The sequence below is a fragment of the Danio rerio genome, chromosome 14 (genome assembly GCF_049306965.1).
Source record: "Danio rerio strain Tuebingen ecotype United States chromosome 14, GRCz12tu, whole genome shotgun sequence".
Lineage (NCBI taxonomy): Eukaryota > Metazoa > Chordata > Actinopteri > Cypriniformes > Danionidae > Danio > Danio rerio.
Window position 1 is genome coordinate 3,017,419 of NC_133189.1, and position 15,870 is coordinate 3,033,288.

Genomic DNA, 15,870 nt, shown 5'->3' on the forward strand with positions numbered 1-15,870 from the left:
TGCAAAAGAAGATATTTTGAAGAGTGTCGTCAACTGACATATAGTATAGAAACATTAGAAAAAATACCATAGGAGTCGATGGCTGATGCTGTCCAATACTCTTAAAAATATATTAATATGTGTTCAACAGTAGAAAAAAACACTCAAATAGGTTTGAAACAAGGAAAAGGGCGAGAAAATAATGTCAGAATATGCATTTTTGGTTTAAATATACACTCACCGGCCACATTATTAGGTACACCTGTCCAACTGCTTGTTAGCGCAAATCACATGGCTCAATGCATTTAGGCATGCAGACATGGTCGAGACGATCTACTGCAGTTCAAACCGAGCATGGGGAAGAAAGGTGATTTGAGAGACTTTGAATGTGGCATGGTTGTTGGTGTCAGATGGGCTGGTCTGAGTATTTCAGAAACTGCTGATCTACTGGGATTTTCACGCACAACCATCTCTAGGGTTTACAGAGAATGCTCTGAAAAAGAGAAAATATTCAGTGAGCGGCAGTTCTGTGGGCGCCTTGTTGATGCCAGAGGTCAGAGGAGAATGGCCAGACTGGTTCCAGCTGATAGAAAGGCAACAGTAACTCAAATAAGCACTCATTACAACCGAGCTCTGCAGAAGAGCATCTCTGAACACACAACACGTCCAACCTTGAGGCGGATGGGCTACAGCAGCAGAAGACCACACCGGGTGCAGCTCCTGTCAGCTAAGAACAGGAAACTGAGGCTACAATTCACACAGGATCAGCAAAACTGGACAATAGAAGATTGAAGAAATGTTGCCTGCTCTGATGAGTCTCCTTTTCTGCTGCAACTTTTGGATGGTCTTGTCAGAATTTGGCATCAACAACATGAAAGCATGGATCCATCCTGCCTTGTATCAATGATTCAGGCTGCTGGTGGTGGTGTAATGGTGTAGGGATATTTTCTTGGCACACTTTGGGCCCATTAGTACACAGCCACAGCCTACTTGAGTATTGTTGCTGACCATGTCCATCCCTTTATGACCACAGTGTCTCCATCTTCTGATGGCTACTTCCAGCAGGATAACACACCATGTCATAAAGCGCAAATCATCTCAGACTGGTTTCTTGAACATGACAATGAGTTCCCTTTACCTAAATGGCCTCCACAGTCACCAGGTCTCAATCCAATAGAGCACCTTTGGTATGTGGTGGAACGGGAGATTCGCATTATGGATGTGCAGCCGACAAATCTGCTATCATGTCAACATGAACCAAAATCTCTTTGGAATATTTCCACTAGCTTGTTGAATCTAAGCCACAAAGGATCAAGGCAGTTCTGAAGGTAAAAGGTGGTCTGATGCTAGTAAGGTGTACCTAATAAAGTGGCCGGTGAATGTATCTCAAAGTACACCAAATATAACATTTTTCAAAGTTTCTACTGAAACAGATCAATGATGTGTTTAGAATACAATCTTTCTACAGATGGTACTATTTTTTTGTAGTCACAAAGCTAATTTTGAGTAAAAATAGTGTCTACAACTAAAATAAATATTTTTTGGCAAACTATTCAATCAGCTCGTATTAAACCTGAAACATTAATTGTGTGCTTCTGCGCTGTGATTGGATGTGAGCGTGCCATTAAAAGTGCATGTGCATGTTAAGTGTGTGTTGACAGCCATGATGAAGAGAGCATGTACATGTCTGTATGTGTGTGCGCGCAGCTGTCAGCTGTGAGACGTTTCCTTCTGTCTCTCTCATATCTCTTCATAGCTGAGGCGTGTGTGGGAGTCTTTCATTCTCTACGTCCAGACAGGGAAACAAGAGAGAGGAAGGGAGAGAAAGAGCGATGGATTCAAAACGACAAGATGAGAAACACTCTCTCAATTCCTTTCATATCTCTTCCATTCCTGTTTTTTTTTTTCTCTCTCGTGTTTTCCTCTGTTTGCGGCGTCTCCACTGACCCCCGCCGCCGGTGATTTCATTTTGCGGGGTGAAATTTTTTAGGATGTAAACAAGCGACGGCCCGCAGCTGAATCATCCGGAATAAATCAGAAACTACCGTCTTATCGCAGATCAGTGGGATATTAATGTGGAAAAGAGCCACAACTCGGCCGCGATTCTCACCAATCTTAACGTCAGACGGAGGAAACCTCACTGACTGGGAATCTCTCGGCATGAGCTCAGCGTTGCGCGCTTACATCACAGGTCAGAGGTCATTTCAGCAATCCAGACCGTCATAGTCACTGGAATTGAGTTGCTTCTGAAATCATTTGTGGCTTAATCCTATTTAATTTCATCATCTGTAACTTCATCCACTGGCTGGACAAATGGTCTGCTTTAAAAACATCACAGCGGCAGCCTATGATTGGCTTTGTTATAACTGACTTACGTTCTTAAATGTTCAGTGTAGTGCCATGCAGTACTTTAGTCAATGGAAAGGCACTAAGCTCTGCTCGAAGAAGTCGCTAGATGATGTCATACAACAATTTGCATATTACAAACATCATCATCAACTGTTTCTGTTTATCAGTCTATGGTTTAATTAAACGGTAATAATATTTGCACTATGGGGGTGGCACGGTGGCTCAGTGGTTAGCAAGAAAGTCATAGTTTGAGTCCTGGCTGGGTCAGTTGGCATTTCTGTGTGGAGTTGGCATGTTCTCCCAGTGTTGGCATGGGTTTCCTCTGGGTGCTCTGGTTTCCCCCAAAAGTCCATGCGGTACAGGTGAATTGTGTAAGCTAAATTGTCCTTAGTATTAACTAATACTGCCAAATTAGTTAATATGTGCTTTAAGGACAACAGAGTGAATGTTTTGGAGTGGCCATCACAAAGCCCTGAGCTCAATCCTATAGAAAATTTGTGGGCAGATTTGAAAAAGCTTGTGCAACAAGACAGCCTACAAATCTGACTCAGTTACACCAATTCTGTCAGGAGGAATGGGCCAAAGTTCCTGCAAACTGTTGTGAGAAGCTTGTGGAAGGATACCCAAAACATTTGAGCAATATTATACAGTTTAAAAGCAAAGCTAAAAAAATACCAAGGAAATGTGTGCAAACTTTTGACTGTTGAGAAATTAATATAAAATTCTCCAAAATATGCTCTCATTATTCTGGCGTTTAGCAAATGTAAATCATTTAGGTAATCCTAACGGACCTAAAATAGTAAACGTTTAGTATGATTTACCATCAGACATTTTTTTTTTTTTATTTTCCTTTTTTAGAGTGTATGTGAACTTCTGGTTTCAATTGTATATGCAGAGTTCAGCGGCTAATCAGCCGGAATCAGTTGAGGTTAAGTGACAACGACCAGCAAGACTTAGCTGTCAATCAAGTGGCCAAGCCTTAGTTATGCAGACTTAATAAAACCTAATAAAAACTAAACGGATGAGTTACAAAAAAGTTCACCCCCTCACAGTTGTCATGAAGGGTAATATTAGCTATAAGAACCAAAATCGTTCTTTGTACCAGCTCGATTATGGAACCAGGACTAGCTGAAGTTCAACGAATCGCAGTTTCAGAGGATCGCAGGGGTTGCCACTTGTTTCTAACACACATTTCTCTATCTTTCCCTCCCTGTGTCTCTTCCACACTCTTGGCAAAGCTTTGTTGAAGACAGTGAATCAGATCTCTCTCTGGGTGGTGTGTTTATGTGTGTGTGTGTGGGTGTGGTCAGTGTGATGTCACTCATTGACAAGGCAAGAGTGGGTGTGAACCGAGCGGAACACATCACTTCCTCCTTATCTTGTCGCCGGTGACCCCGCGACCTCCCCATGACCGAATGTCTGAGATCATGTGTGTGTGTGTGTGTGTGTGTGTGTGGGTGTGTTTGTGTGTGCACATGCTCTGCTGATCTCATGAGGACAAAACCCTGTTTGACAATAGCCAACAGTTTCCTCACTATTAGATGACTTTTAAGCAACCTGAATGTACTTTTGTAGATGGATTAGTGTCCGGCTGAGAGTTGGTTAGGAAGTTCTGCAATCTTTGCTTCACTTTAAAGCCTAACTAGTGTCTTTACTAACACTTTTTTGGGGTCACACTTTATTTTAATGTACAATTCATGCTATTCATAAACCATCGACTAAGGGTGCTTTAACATATAGACATTTGCTTCGGAACCTGTCTCATTTGACCGGTTAGCATGGTTCATTTGGGATATGTAAATCCTACACAATCAGGTTCCTAGATTGATGACATCAGGAGTAATTTGCTCTAACCAACACCTGAAATTTCTCAGGTACACCTCAATTTTTTTTCGACTTTATTAATGGCTTTTTTAGTCTCTTTATTAATCAGGGGTCACCACATCGAAATGAACCACCAACTTGTCAAGCAAATTTTTTACTTAGTGGATGCTCCTCCAATGTTTACAATGATTTTAAAGTAACACTGGTAAATAACAGCGTAAATATGGTGTTTCTCCTTCACATTTTGTCTAATCCTCTTTCCTCTCTTTCTAACACATGTTTTTCTAGCATTAGAGGCCATGCACCAACACACATATCGTAGGTGCGTCATGAATTTTTTCGCGCTATTTAAAATTTTTTGAAAAAACTATTTGATCGCACTCGTCCTAGGCCGTTTCTCCAATTTTCACCAAAATTGAATCACATGATCTACAGACGATGCCAACCAAAAGTTAAAGAATTCAAGTTGATTAGACAAACCGTTTTCGTTTAACTTATCAAATTTAACGTAGAACTTGCGAAAATGGACTTGAGGCAATATCTCTGTAACGCATTCACCGATTCACACCAAACTTGATGTTTGTTATGACAACTAGGGTCTGAAGTTATATACGGAGTTTCGGCGCACTGCCCCCTAGTGGTCTGGAGATACAAAAAAAAACTTGCTTTTTTGGTTTATAACGTCTCAACCTTTCACCCGAAACTCATAAAACTGGTCTCATTACGTCCGGCAGAGCATGTCGAGTCGAATGATGTCTGATTTTCACAGGTCAGCCATTTTGGGCATCGCCCATTTTGATTTTTGGACAAAAATGCTATATTTTACCAACATATTCACATATCATTACAAAACATGGTATGATTCAACCCTATGCCCTGAAAATACTCAAAAACTTCTGAAGCAGCACCACCTTTTGGCCAAAAGTGCTTGGCCCCTTAATTGCTGCTTGCAGCATATATTGCAGCTATATTTTCCTTTGTGTCTCTTCAACACTCTTGGCAAAGCTTTGTTAAAAACAGTGAAGCAGATCTCTCTCTCTCGGGTTGGTGTGGTTTTGTCAGCATACAATTTTTTATTGTTTTAAATATTAAATACATGATCACTTCTTTTTTTTTTGCGTGTATTTTAATAAGCAAAGATAAGAATAATTGTGTCTTTTCATTCTACAGAAATCTTTTTGCTTATTTCACCCACATTTTGATGTTTTATTTTTATTAAGGTTATTTGAAACATTAAAGTTGACACTTTATTTGCATTTAATATTCTATCTATATACAATTTTATGTACAGTTAAAGTCAGCGTTATCCGCTTGTTAAGTGGTGACGTGTTTGTGACGTATTTAATACTGTTTCCGGGTCCACGCCGCCACTCATTTGAGTTGAGAAATCATTCGTTTATGATCACGTTTTATTCCTGTCACACATTAAAGTTAATTTTATATAAAATCATAGTGTACACAACAATCTCTGGGCTTGCTGCATAACAAATACCAAAAATTTTACAATTTATAAAAAAATAATCACTTTCTGGCCATCAGATATTAGGCATGGACATATATATTGCGATCGGGATTTTCGAAAGCCCTAAATCGCTTTGTAAACGTTTATTATGACCATTTCAGGAGCCTCGCCATTCAGTTGAATAGAGCGCTTGGACTTGGAAGCCGCTTCGCGTGACGTCACACTTAACAAGTGGATTAGCCCTCAAGCTAATTTTCAATTCTTTAATATCTTTTCCCCAATTTCGGTGTAACGGAGAGCAGATTTTTTCCAACACATTTCTAAACATAATAGCTTTAATAACTCATCTCTAATAACTGATTTATTTTATCTTTACCATGATGACAGTACAGAATATTACTCAAGATACTAGTATTCAGCTTAAAGTGACATTTAACGTTTTACTAGGTTCATTCATTCATTCATTCATTTTCTTTTCGGCTTAATCTGGGATCACCACAGCGGAATGAACCGCCAATTTATCCAGCATATCTCTGGGAAACATCCATACACACTCATTCACACTCATACACTACTGACAATTTAGCCTACCTCATTCACCTGTGCCGCATGTCTTTGGACTGCAGGGGCTACCAGAGGAAACCCGTGCGAACGCAGGGAGAACACTACCCACAGAAACACCAACTGACCCAATCGAGGCTCGAACAAGCAATCTTTTTGCTGTGAGGCGACAGCACTACCTACTGCGCCAATGCGTCGCCGGTTTAACTAGGTTAATTAGGATAAAGTTTGCCCAGCAGGCACAGGACGTCAACATGATGTCAGATTGACGCAATGTCGTGGGACGTTGCATTTTGTTTGGAAACAGCAATCAGGTTGACATCAATGTCCACCGTCAATCAGACATTGCTTTGATGTTACAGCTTGGAGTTGTGTTGATGTTACCACTATGACATCTATCAGACTTTGGATTTTAGTTGCCATACCTGACGAATAAATGTCAGTATTTGATGTCGGTTTAAGATGTTAGCTTCATGGTTTCCGCTACATTCATTCTTCCATGGCGAGGCGCCATGCCAAAATTCATCCCGCCACGGCTACATTACAGCTTCTCACTCAAAACATTTTTTTTTTTTTTAATAGCGGGTAATAATCGCACCAAAATGTATTAAAGGGTAGGTGAATTGTAATAGCGCAAACTTTTCTGTAACCGTAGTAGAGCTCTGCGTCATTTGTTTACCCTTTAAGGCAGGGGTCACCAATCCTGGTCCTGGAGGGCCCGTGTCCCAGTAGGGTTCAGCTCCATCTTGCCTCAATATACCTGCCTGGATGTTTCAAGTATACCTAGTAAGAACTTGATTAGCTTGTTCAGGTGTGTTTGATTAGGGTTGGAGCTAAAATCTGCAGGACACCGACCCTTCAGGAACAAGTTTGGTGACCCCTGCTTTAAGGTTATGTGCTGACTGACTGACTGACTGACAGGTGCGTGATGCGTGAGGCCAGCAAACACAACGTTTAGCCGTTTCACTTTACTTCAGGACGCATTAATGCTACTCTGTTTGTCTATTGGAGACATTCATAAATATTCCTAGCAAATCTAATAAATGCTGGAGACATTCTCGTTACATAAACGCACTAAATCGCACTCAGCAGCGTGAGATCTGCTCGCTCTTGAAGCGGCTTATATTTGAGCGGGCGAGCAAGAAGTTTTGAGTGCGAGCAGAGGAAATAGGCTATTACATAAAGGCGATCCCGACTTCTAATACTGCGCTCACGACATTTGTCATTGAAATAACTCCACAGGTAGTTGGTAGATCTGTGTAAAAAAAAAAAAGGCCTGCCGCCACAGCTGGAAAAAATCCTAGAGGAAACACTGAGCTTAATGTTGGATTTTGGTCACTTTCTAACAACCTAAAATCAACCAAATTTCAACGTCATATTCCATCGTTATTGGACATCAAAATAAGATTGTCCTTAGATGCTGGTGACCTAAAACCAACTTAATATTAACGTCTTATGACGCTGTGTGTCTGCTGAGAGGGTAATTAGGCAAGTCATTGCATAAAAGTGATTTGTTCTGTAGACCATCGGAAAACTTATTGTTTAATGGGGATATTGTTTAATTAAGGCTAATATTGACCTTAAAATGTATTTTAAACTAATTTTATTCTAGCTGAAATAAAACAAAACAAATATTAGGGGAAATACTGTGGAAACTTCCTTCCTCTAATAAACCTCATTTGGGAAATATTTGAAAAAGAAAAAAGAAAAAAAATCACAGGAAGGCGAATAATTTTGTAAATATAGAACTGTATATAAAATAACTTTAGTGTGTTCAACATAGTGTAAAATATATCTTTTTTTTTCATATTAACCAGAGATCAAACAGCACATTTGAACATTTTCAGAATGGCACGTCACATAAACACAACACTTTTCACTGCATCTGTTCACAAACCACGCGTGCAGGCAAATAAACAAAACCAAAGCTCACCTCTTCTGCTGAGCAGGTGTTAACCAGAATCGTGTAGACTCGTGCCAAACGCAGCGCTGCGTGGAGAGGCAAAGTTTATCCCAGCGTCAGTCCACTGGCTGCAAGTGTTTATTTATAAGTCTCTACAGGAAAGAAAAATCACAATGGACATTCCATTCACCTTCAGACAAAGTATATATATACACGAGGCAGTGGCGCAGTAGGTAGTGCTGTCGCCTCACAGCAAGAAGGTCGCTGGTTCGAACCTCAGTTGGCGTTTCTGTGTGGAGTTTGCATGTTCTCCCTGCCTTCGCATGGGTTTCCTCCCCCACAGTCCAAAGACATGCGGTGCAGGTGAATTGGGTAGGCTAAATTGTCTGTAGTGTATGAGTGTGTGTGTGAATGTGTGTGTGGATGTTTCCCAGAGATGGGTTGCGGCTGGAAGGGCATCCGCTGCGTAAAAACTTGCTGGATAAGTTGGCGGTTCATTCTGCTGTGGCAACCCCGGATTAATAAAGGGACTAAGCCGACAAGAAAATTATTGAATTGGTATATATATATATATATATATATATATATATATATATATATATATATATTGTGTGTGTGTATGTATATATATGTGTGTGTGTATGTATATATATATATATATATATATATATATATATATATATATATATATATGTATGTATATATATATATATATATATATATATATATATATATATATATATATATATATATATATATATATAAAGAGAAGGGAAAAAACAATCATTTTTCAGCCTTATTTAATACATTAGATATGTATTAGTCAAATAGGAATATTGTTAAATATATAATTTGGATAAATTATGCAGTATAATGGAGATGATGATAATAATTACTCCCAGGGCCCATTTATATCAAAGTTGATATTTAGCAGCACCAAATTGGTGTTTCATAACATCTAGTTTTCATGCGGTGGGTTGTTAACCCCCAACCTGGAGGACCAGGACATACACGCATACAATGTAGCTTACCCAATTCACCTACAGCACGTGTGTTTGGACTGTAGGGGAAACCGGAGCACCTGGAGGAAACCCACGGGAACACAGGGAGAACATGCAAACTCCTCACAGAAATGCTAACTGACCCAGCCGGGACTCGAACCAGCAACCTTCTTGCTGCAAGGCGACAGGACTACCCACTGTGTCGCACCGATGATGATGATGATTATATGAAGAAAATATAAATCACTGAGGTCTTCATAACAGCTCATAAAAACAAATACTTAAATAAATATTAGGGTATAAGTAATTAAACTTGAAAATTTAGGATCTACCAAACAGAACCGAAATAATGTAGTAGATTTTGACCAGCAGTAAAGTGGAGATGATGATAATAATTACTTCCAATAATTGTTGTTGTTTTTAGCAACTTATATTTTAATTTAATTTGATCACTTTTGGAAAATGTGTGTATAGAGTAAGCTTTAGGTGTTAATATCTTTTAGGCAACCCAGGCTCATTGTGAATACGTACCCCTGTCTACATTTCTGGAGAGCACAAATTATGTAGCCAGAGTTACGTATGGCTGCATTTCCTCTTTAAATTGAACGCTACGTGGTGGTATGATGCCACCAACGGCTTCTGTTCCTTTTCATGCTACCAGCTGACCAATTACCTCAGTATGGATGTTTTTTTTTTGCTGTTAATAGTTTGCCCAGTGGCTCGCTGCGTACTTGGGTGTCAGAGCGGAGTTGACCGGAATTATGGGGTCCGAGTTCACTTCCAGAAGGCAGGTACAACAAAAAAAGACAATAAATAAAATAAACAAGTTAATAACAGGGTAAAAACATGGTAAGAGCTGAGAACGTGGTCAAAGCCAGGCAGCCGCGAGGGCTTTTCTTTTCATGGATTGCTTTTGAAAACACTGTCGGTTGGGTTCAGGGAAGTGGGTCAATAGGTGCTTTTGAAAACATCGGTTGAGTTTCATCGGTCAGTCAGTCAGTCATTTGACAGCGGTCTCTAGTGGATTAACGCAAGAACAGCAGGCGCGAAAGACACTCACGAGAAAAATATGAGATCTCAAGAAAGCGCACTTTAAGCGTGGATTCGTGAAAACAAATCTGCAAAAAACGTACCTCCTGAGACGGATTTTCACGCTCTCCAGAAATGTATACAAGGGCACGAATCCATAATGAGCCTGTGTTGCTTTTCTAAGTTAGCTTAGAAATATAACGGTAGATGCTGAATATTAGACGACACCACTTGATCAGCTCAATTTAGCTCAAAACAATTATATCAATATTAATCATTCCTGAGCAGCTTCACAAAATGTCAATGATGTCAACTGTATCAATTATGATACAAATGCAGCTATAAAGTAATACCGTGCTCAATTCTGATCCAGTGTTGATTCAGTTCAGTTCAATATCGGTTCAATAACACTGTCAATGTAAAATATATCAATCATAAACATAAGCAGCTCTGCAAAAGACGCAGTGTCAGTTTTCAGCTGTTATGTTGATTCAGTTTATTTCAATAACCTTTAAAGGTCCCATGAAAAGTGCTTCATGCATTTTATATTCAAAATTTGATGATGTAATCTCATTAGGCATATAGTAACTCCTCCCTCTTTTTTAAAATCAGCCAATAGCGTTTTGTATTTACCACAGCTCTGCCAGTGGAAGTGGTTGAGCCCAAGCGCATCAAATGAAAAGCAAATAAGAAGGGGGCGGGGCATGTCAGATACTAGAGAGCATTTGATTGGTTAAAAGATTTGATGAGAAACTGAAGTATGGGATTGATCCATTTAGGCGGCAAAACGGCAAGCTTTGTATGTTTACACCAGGTTTATATCTTCTAGGCGATGCAGTGGCGAAGTAAGTAGTGCTGTCGCCTCAAAGCAAGAAGGTCGCTGGTTTAAACCTCGGCTCAGTTGGCGTTTCTGTGTGGAGTTTGCATGTTCTCCCTGCACTCGCGTGGGTTTCCTCCAGGTGCTCCGGTTTCCACCACATTCCAAAGACATGCGGTACAGGTGAACTGGGTAGGCCAAATTGTCTGTAGTGTATGAGTGTGTGTGTGTGTGGATGTTTCCCAGAGATGGGATGCGGCTGGAAGGGCATCCGCTGCGTAAAAACGTGCTGGATAAGTTGGCGGTTCATTCTGCTGTGGCGACCCTGGATTAACAAAGGGACTAAGCCGACAAGAAAATTAATGAATGAATGTAAATATCAATCATAACCATAAGCAGCTCTGCAGAAGACTCATGCCAGTTTTCAGCTCAATTACATTGATTCAGTTTATTTCAACAACCTTTAAAGGGCCCATGAAAAGTGCTTTGTGCATTTTTTTACTTAAAATTTGATGATGTAATCTCAACTGAAACATAACAGGACAGGGCGGGGCATATAGTAACTCCTCCCTCTTTTTTAAAATCAGCCAATAGCGTTTTTTTTTTATCACAGATCTGCCAGTGGAAGTGGTTGAGTTCAAGCGCATCAGATGAAAAGCAAATAAGAAGGGGGCGGGGCATGTCAGATAATAGAGAGCATTTGATTGGTTAAAAGATTTGATGAGAAACTGAAGTATGGGATTGATCCATTTAGGCGGCAAAACGGCAAGCTTTGGATGTTTACACCAGGTTTATATCTTCTAGGCAGTAAGTAGTGGCGCAGTAAGTAGTGCTGTCGCCTCACAGCAAGAAGGTCGCTGGTTCGAACCTTGGCTCAGTTGGCTTTTCTGTGTTGAGTTTGCATGTTCTCCCTGCATTCGCGTGGGTTTCCTCCGGGTGCTCCGGTATCCCCCACAGTCCAAAGACATGCGATTCAGGTGAATTGGGTAGGCTAAATTGTCCGTAGTGTATGAGTGTGTTTGTGGCTACTTCCCAGAGATGGGTTGCGACTGGAAGGGCATCAACTCCGTAAAAAAATGTGCTGGATAAGTTGGCGGTTCATTCCGCTGTGGCGACCCCGGATTATTAAAGTGACTAAGCCGACAAGAAAATGAATGAATGGATGAATATCTTCTAAATGGGAATGTTATCACAGTTTTGAAGGACACTAGCTTATAGATCACCTTAAAACTAACATACACTGTATTTTCCAAGTTCATCAATTATAAAATGACTTCCATTCCAGCTGTTGAGCAGAAGACGATCATCATTATTCGGCTAAATTAAGGCCAGGCTTAATTCAAATGAGTAATAAACGTGTGCCACTGATTTATCCAACATCTGCAAGCTTAAACATGTATTCTCACAGTGCGACAGTGTTCGAGTGAATCATTCTAGCGATGGTTTACTTATAGATGTCTCTGCATATTAAGTCGGGATGGGAGAAAGTGTTTTCACACACGTCCCGCTTGAACAGAAGTGAAATGCGTTCTTCCACTGGTTCCTATAGTTGGAGTTCGCAGCAGGCGTTACTCCCGTAGGGGCTTGTGGTCTCCTCTTTGGCTGTCATAACATCGGACTTTTCACACTGACTTATGTTGAGCAGACGCACTGATCCGTCCTGCAGGCCTGTTCGATTTCAAAGTCGCGGTCCCCTGCCAGAAAAAGGGCCTGCGGTGATGGAGAAGTTTACCGTGGGCCGTCAGCTGCATCCACTCGCTCTTCTGCGCTTAAAATCTTACTCACACCCGCCCGCCTTCCAACTTTCCATGAAAATCAGAGTTATGCTTCAAATGTCAGCTTTTTCCCTTTCCCAACAACATGTGGAGATTAACGCAAGGAGGGGAAAGTAGCTTAAAATCATCAAAAGATGAACGCTCAATCCTATCTGTTTTCTGAATGCATGCTATAGGTCTTATTGTGAAGGCTTTTTCTTATTTATGGAGATCTCAGAAGCAGTGCTCATCATGTCTGGGTAATTTTCTATTCACACTGGCTGTTTCTCAAATCCAAGAACGCAGAGAACGGACTTGTGTTCTTGTGGAGACCGATCTTGCCAAGTTACCTCGGAAGAACAGACTCGGGAGACTGCGAGAACAGAGAACGCGTCCTGTAAGAAATGAGATGATGCATTCTTCCCTGGTTCTTTCTGATGGTCACATGACCCTCGCGCGTTTTTAATTGGAAAATTACGTAAACATTGCAGCATTCATACAGCGATTTATTGTTTTTCCCCTTTTCAATATATGCTATGCATAAAAACATTATAAATATACGTTGCACAATACAAATAACACCGATTTTAATTTGAATTTCAGCAAATGAACACCCTTAATATGTTTATTTCTTTATTAATATTTTCATGGTTATGTTTACTTTTAACGTCTCATCTAGGGAAACTCCTGAGACAAATAAGTTTTATCTCTGAACTTTAATAAAAAAAAATAATAATAAAAAAATAATATAATAATATATATATATATATATATATATATATATATATATATATATATATTTATATATATATAAATATTGCTGCGCTTCCCACCTCCTTTATTTATAAAAATATGCAATATAGACGATATATATCTCACAATATGATATTTCCCTAGAAAAGCGCCTTTTTTATTATCTATGTCCTTAAAGATGCAGACACCCAGTGGTTGAACTAGGTATTGCACGCCTGGTTAAAAACACATGCAAGCGCAGGTGGCCAGATTGACGACTCCAACAGGAGTGAGTCTGACGATCGAGCCTACGCCTCATTCACACGGGGCGTCAGCTTCAACGCTTCCCATTCACTTTGAATGAGTGATGCCAACATTGCCGAACTGCATTGTGGATCCGTGCTCGCTGCAGAAGTTGGGACTTGCTCAACTTTTAAGCGCCGATGGAAACATCAGCCAATCAGATCACAAATACACCACCTCAGACAGTAGTCATTGCTGACTAATTTCATTGGCTGATGATTGCGTCAGCCCCAACTTCAGACACACCCTTTATCAAGCAATGACGCTGAAGCTCCGAGCGATTGGGGTGTAAAAGCTGATTTAAGTCGTGTTCTATATAAAAGCAACAGCAGGTGATAGAAGGAATATTCTCCATATTAAAAAGTGTTGCTCTCCTAAACAACACCTGGAATTTATATTTTAGAAATGGCTTCTATTTCTTGCAGGTGAACAACAGAAAACTGACAATGATCTCCTCAGGTACACCTCATGTATTTTATTCAGTGTTAAATGCTAATAACATGAGTTTAAATGCCATTTTACAAGGCATTTATTGCAATACTACTGAAAGCATGTTCATTTAATAATGTTAAAGAGGTTTAATATGTGTTAATTAGATTATAAGCCTTACCATTTCGTTGGAGTGCAGTGAGTGCACTATTCTGTGCTTCTGAATGTCTGTATTTACATTTCTATCGTGTTTCATCTGGTGCAAACAGCCAGATTGCGTATCACTTTAAATCTGGTCATGTAGTGTGTTGTTAGGACACAAGCTTGCAATGTAACCTGCTCCCCAAATGTTTTATATTATTTACATATTTATATTATTTGCATATTGGAGTCTGCTACTGTCCAACAGAGGTCACATTTCGGACACATACTTTTAGCGTCTTCCTGACTGAATGAATGAAGTATGTGATTTTCCATCAAGGCAACCCAGGGTGCTGAACTACAATTGGCTAAACTGGCAGTGGGCAGGTTAAAAGACCAAAACAAAGACAGCCAATCTGACACGTACTTCGACTTTAAAAAAACAATGACTGAGAGAAAACCTCTGACTTAGTGACAAACTGCAAGCTTTGGATGTTTATATTAGGCTTATAGACCATTTTGAGGGATGTAAACAAAAACTATGGTCCCAACGTTTTACCTGTGTTACATTTTAAATTTCTACAGCTTTCGAGAATCCTAAATTAATAAATAATCTTATGATAGCTGTTTTAACATTACATTATGATTGAGTTGCCTCTTGCTACAATTAAATGTTCAGCATGCACAGCGGGAAATGTTCATGGGCCAATGACATGACCACATTGAAACACACTAGCTTATTGATAACCTTAAAACTAGCATGATGATACTTCTAACCGTCATGGGGCCTTTAAAAATTTGTTGAAAAGATATTGCAAAATCAGATTAACTTTAAATGTCTAGATTTATATTTTTCTACAGTTCAATATCCTCTAATTCCCCACAACATTACACTAGTTTGATGTCTCTTAATGTAAGCCCCTTGTCTAGGTTTGCTTTACAGTACATGAACTGCAATGACTGGGGAATGAGTCTCTTAAGATGTTAATTAGAACATCTCATTCCCCATAGATCTGATCTGTGAGCGGGGCTTTGGGGTGTAGCTGGATTTGTTTTCTGTTCTCATGGTAACACTCACCTGACCTTTACTGCTCTTCCTCTCTGTGTTTGTCTCTTCAGGTATATCCAGATGATGCTGGTCATGTGTAATCCTCTACAGGTGAGTTAACCTGTTTCCCAAGTCAACACAAAACAAAACAAACCAATTATTAGTACACATTATTGTATCCTATCATACCATGAATGAATGATCCTATCATGTTTTTCCTTATAATCAGCAAAAATTGATAATCAGCAAAAAATATATATATATATTTATATATATTTATATATATTTATATATATACAGATGAGGTCAGAATTATTCGCCCCCTATTATTATCACTTTTCTAAACATAATAGTCTTAATAATTCATCTCTAATAACTGATTTATTTTCTTTTTGCCATGATGACAGTAAATAATATTTGACTATATATTTTTCGAGACACTTCTATACAGCTTAAAGTGACATTTAAAGGCTAATAAAATGGTGTTTAAAAAATTAAAAACTGCTTTTATTCTAGCCAAAATAAAACAAATAAGACT

General features: G+C 39.4%; 1 protein-coding gene and 2 long non-coding RNA genes across 8 annotated transcripts in view; 2 read left to right on the plus strand and 1 right to left on the minus strand.

Moving 5' to 3' along the window:
* LOC137487557 (uncharacterized) overlaps nt 1-15,870 on the minus strand; it is a 38,513-nt gene that overhangs the window by 21,227 nt on the left and 1,416 nt on the right. For 2 of the 3 annotated variants that reach the window (XR_012390153.1, XR_011006160.2), the window contains exons 2-3: nt 15,363-15,453; nt 8,109-8,230 (exon numbers count right to left, since the gene is read on the minus strand). This is a non-coding gene — a long non-coding RNA (uncharacterized lncRNA). Of the gene's footprint in view, nt 1-5,336; nt 5,857-7,354; nt 8,231-15,362; nt 15,454-15,870 lie in introns of those variants that run through there. The other variant, XR_012390154.1, reaches the window with a different exon arrangement.
* Nucleotides 1-15,870, plus strand: part of fgf18a (fibroblast growth factor 18a) — a 44,613-nt gene that overhangs the window by 17,083 nt on the left and 11,660 nt on the right. For 3 of the 4 annotated variants that reach the window (XM_021480985.3, XM_068213173.2, NM_001013264.1), the window contains 1 exon segment: nt 15,404-15,443. In XM_021480985.3, coding sequence (XP_021336660.2) covers nt 15,404-15,443 — 40 coding nt within the window. 4 annotated transcript variants of the gene reach the window in all.
* On the plus strand, nt 310-7,868 carry LOC141377664 (uncharacterized). Its single transcript, XR_012390155.1, has 3 exons — nt 310-4,430; nt 5,215-5,845; nt 7,347-7,868. It is a non-coding gene; the product is annotated as an uncharacterized lncRNA (long non-coding RNA).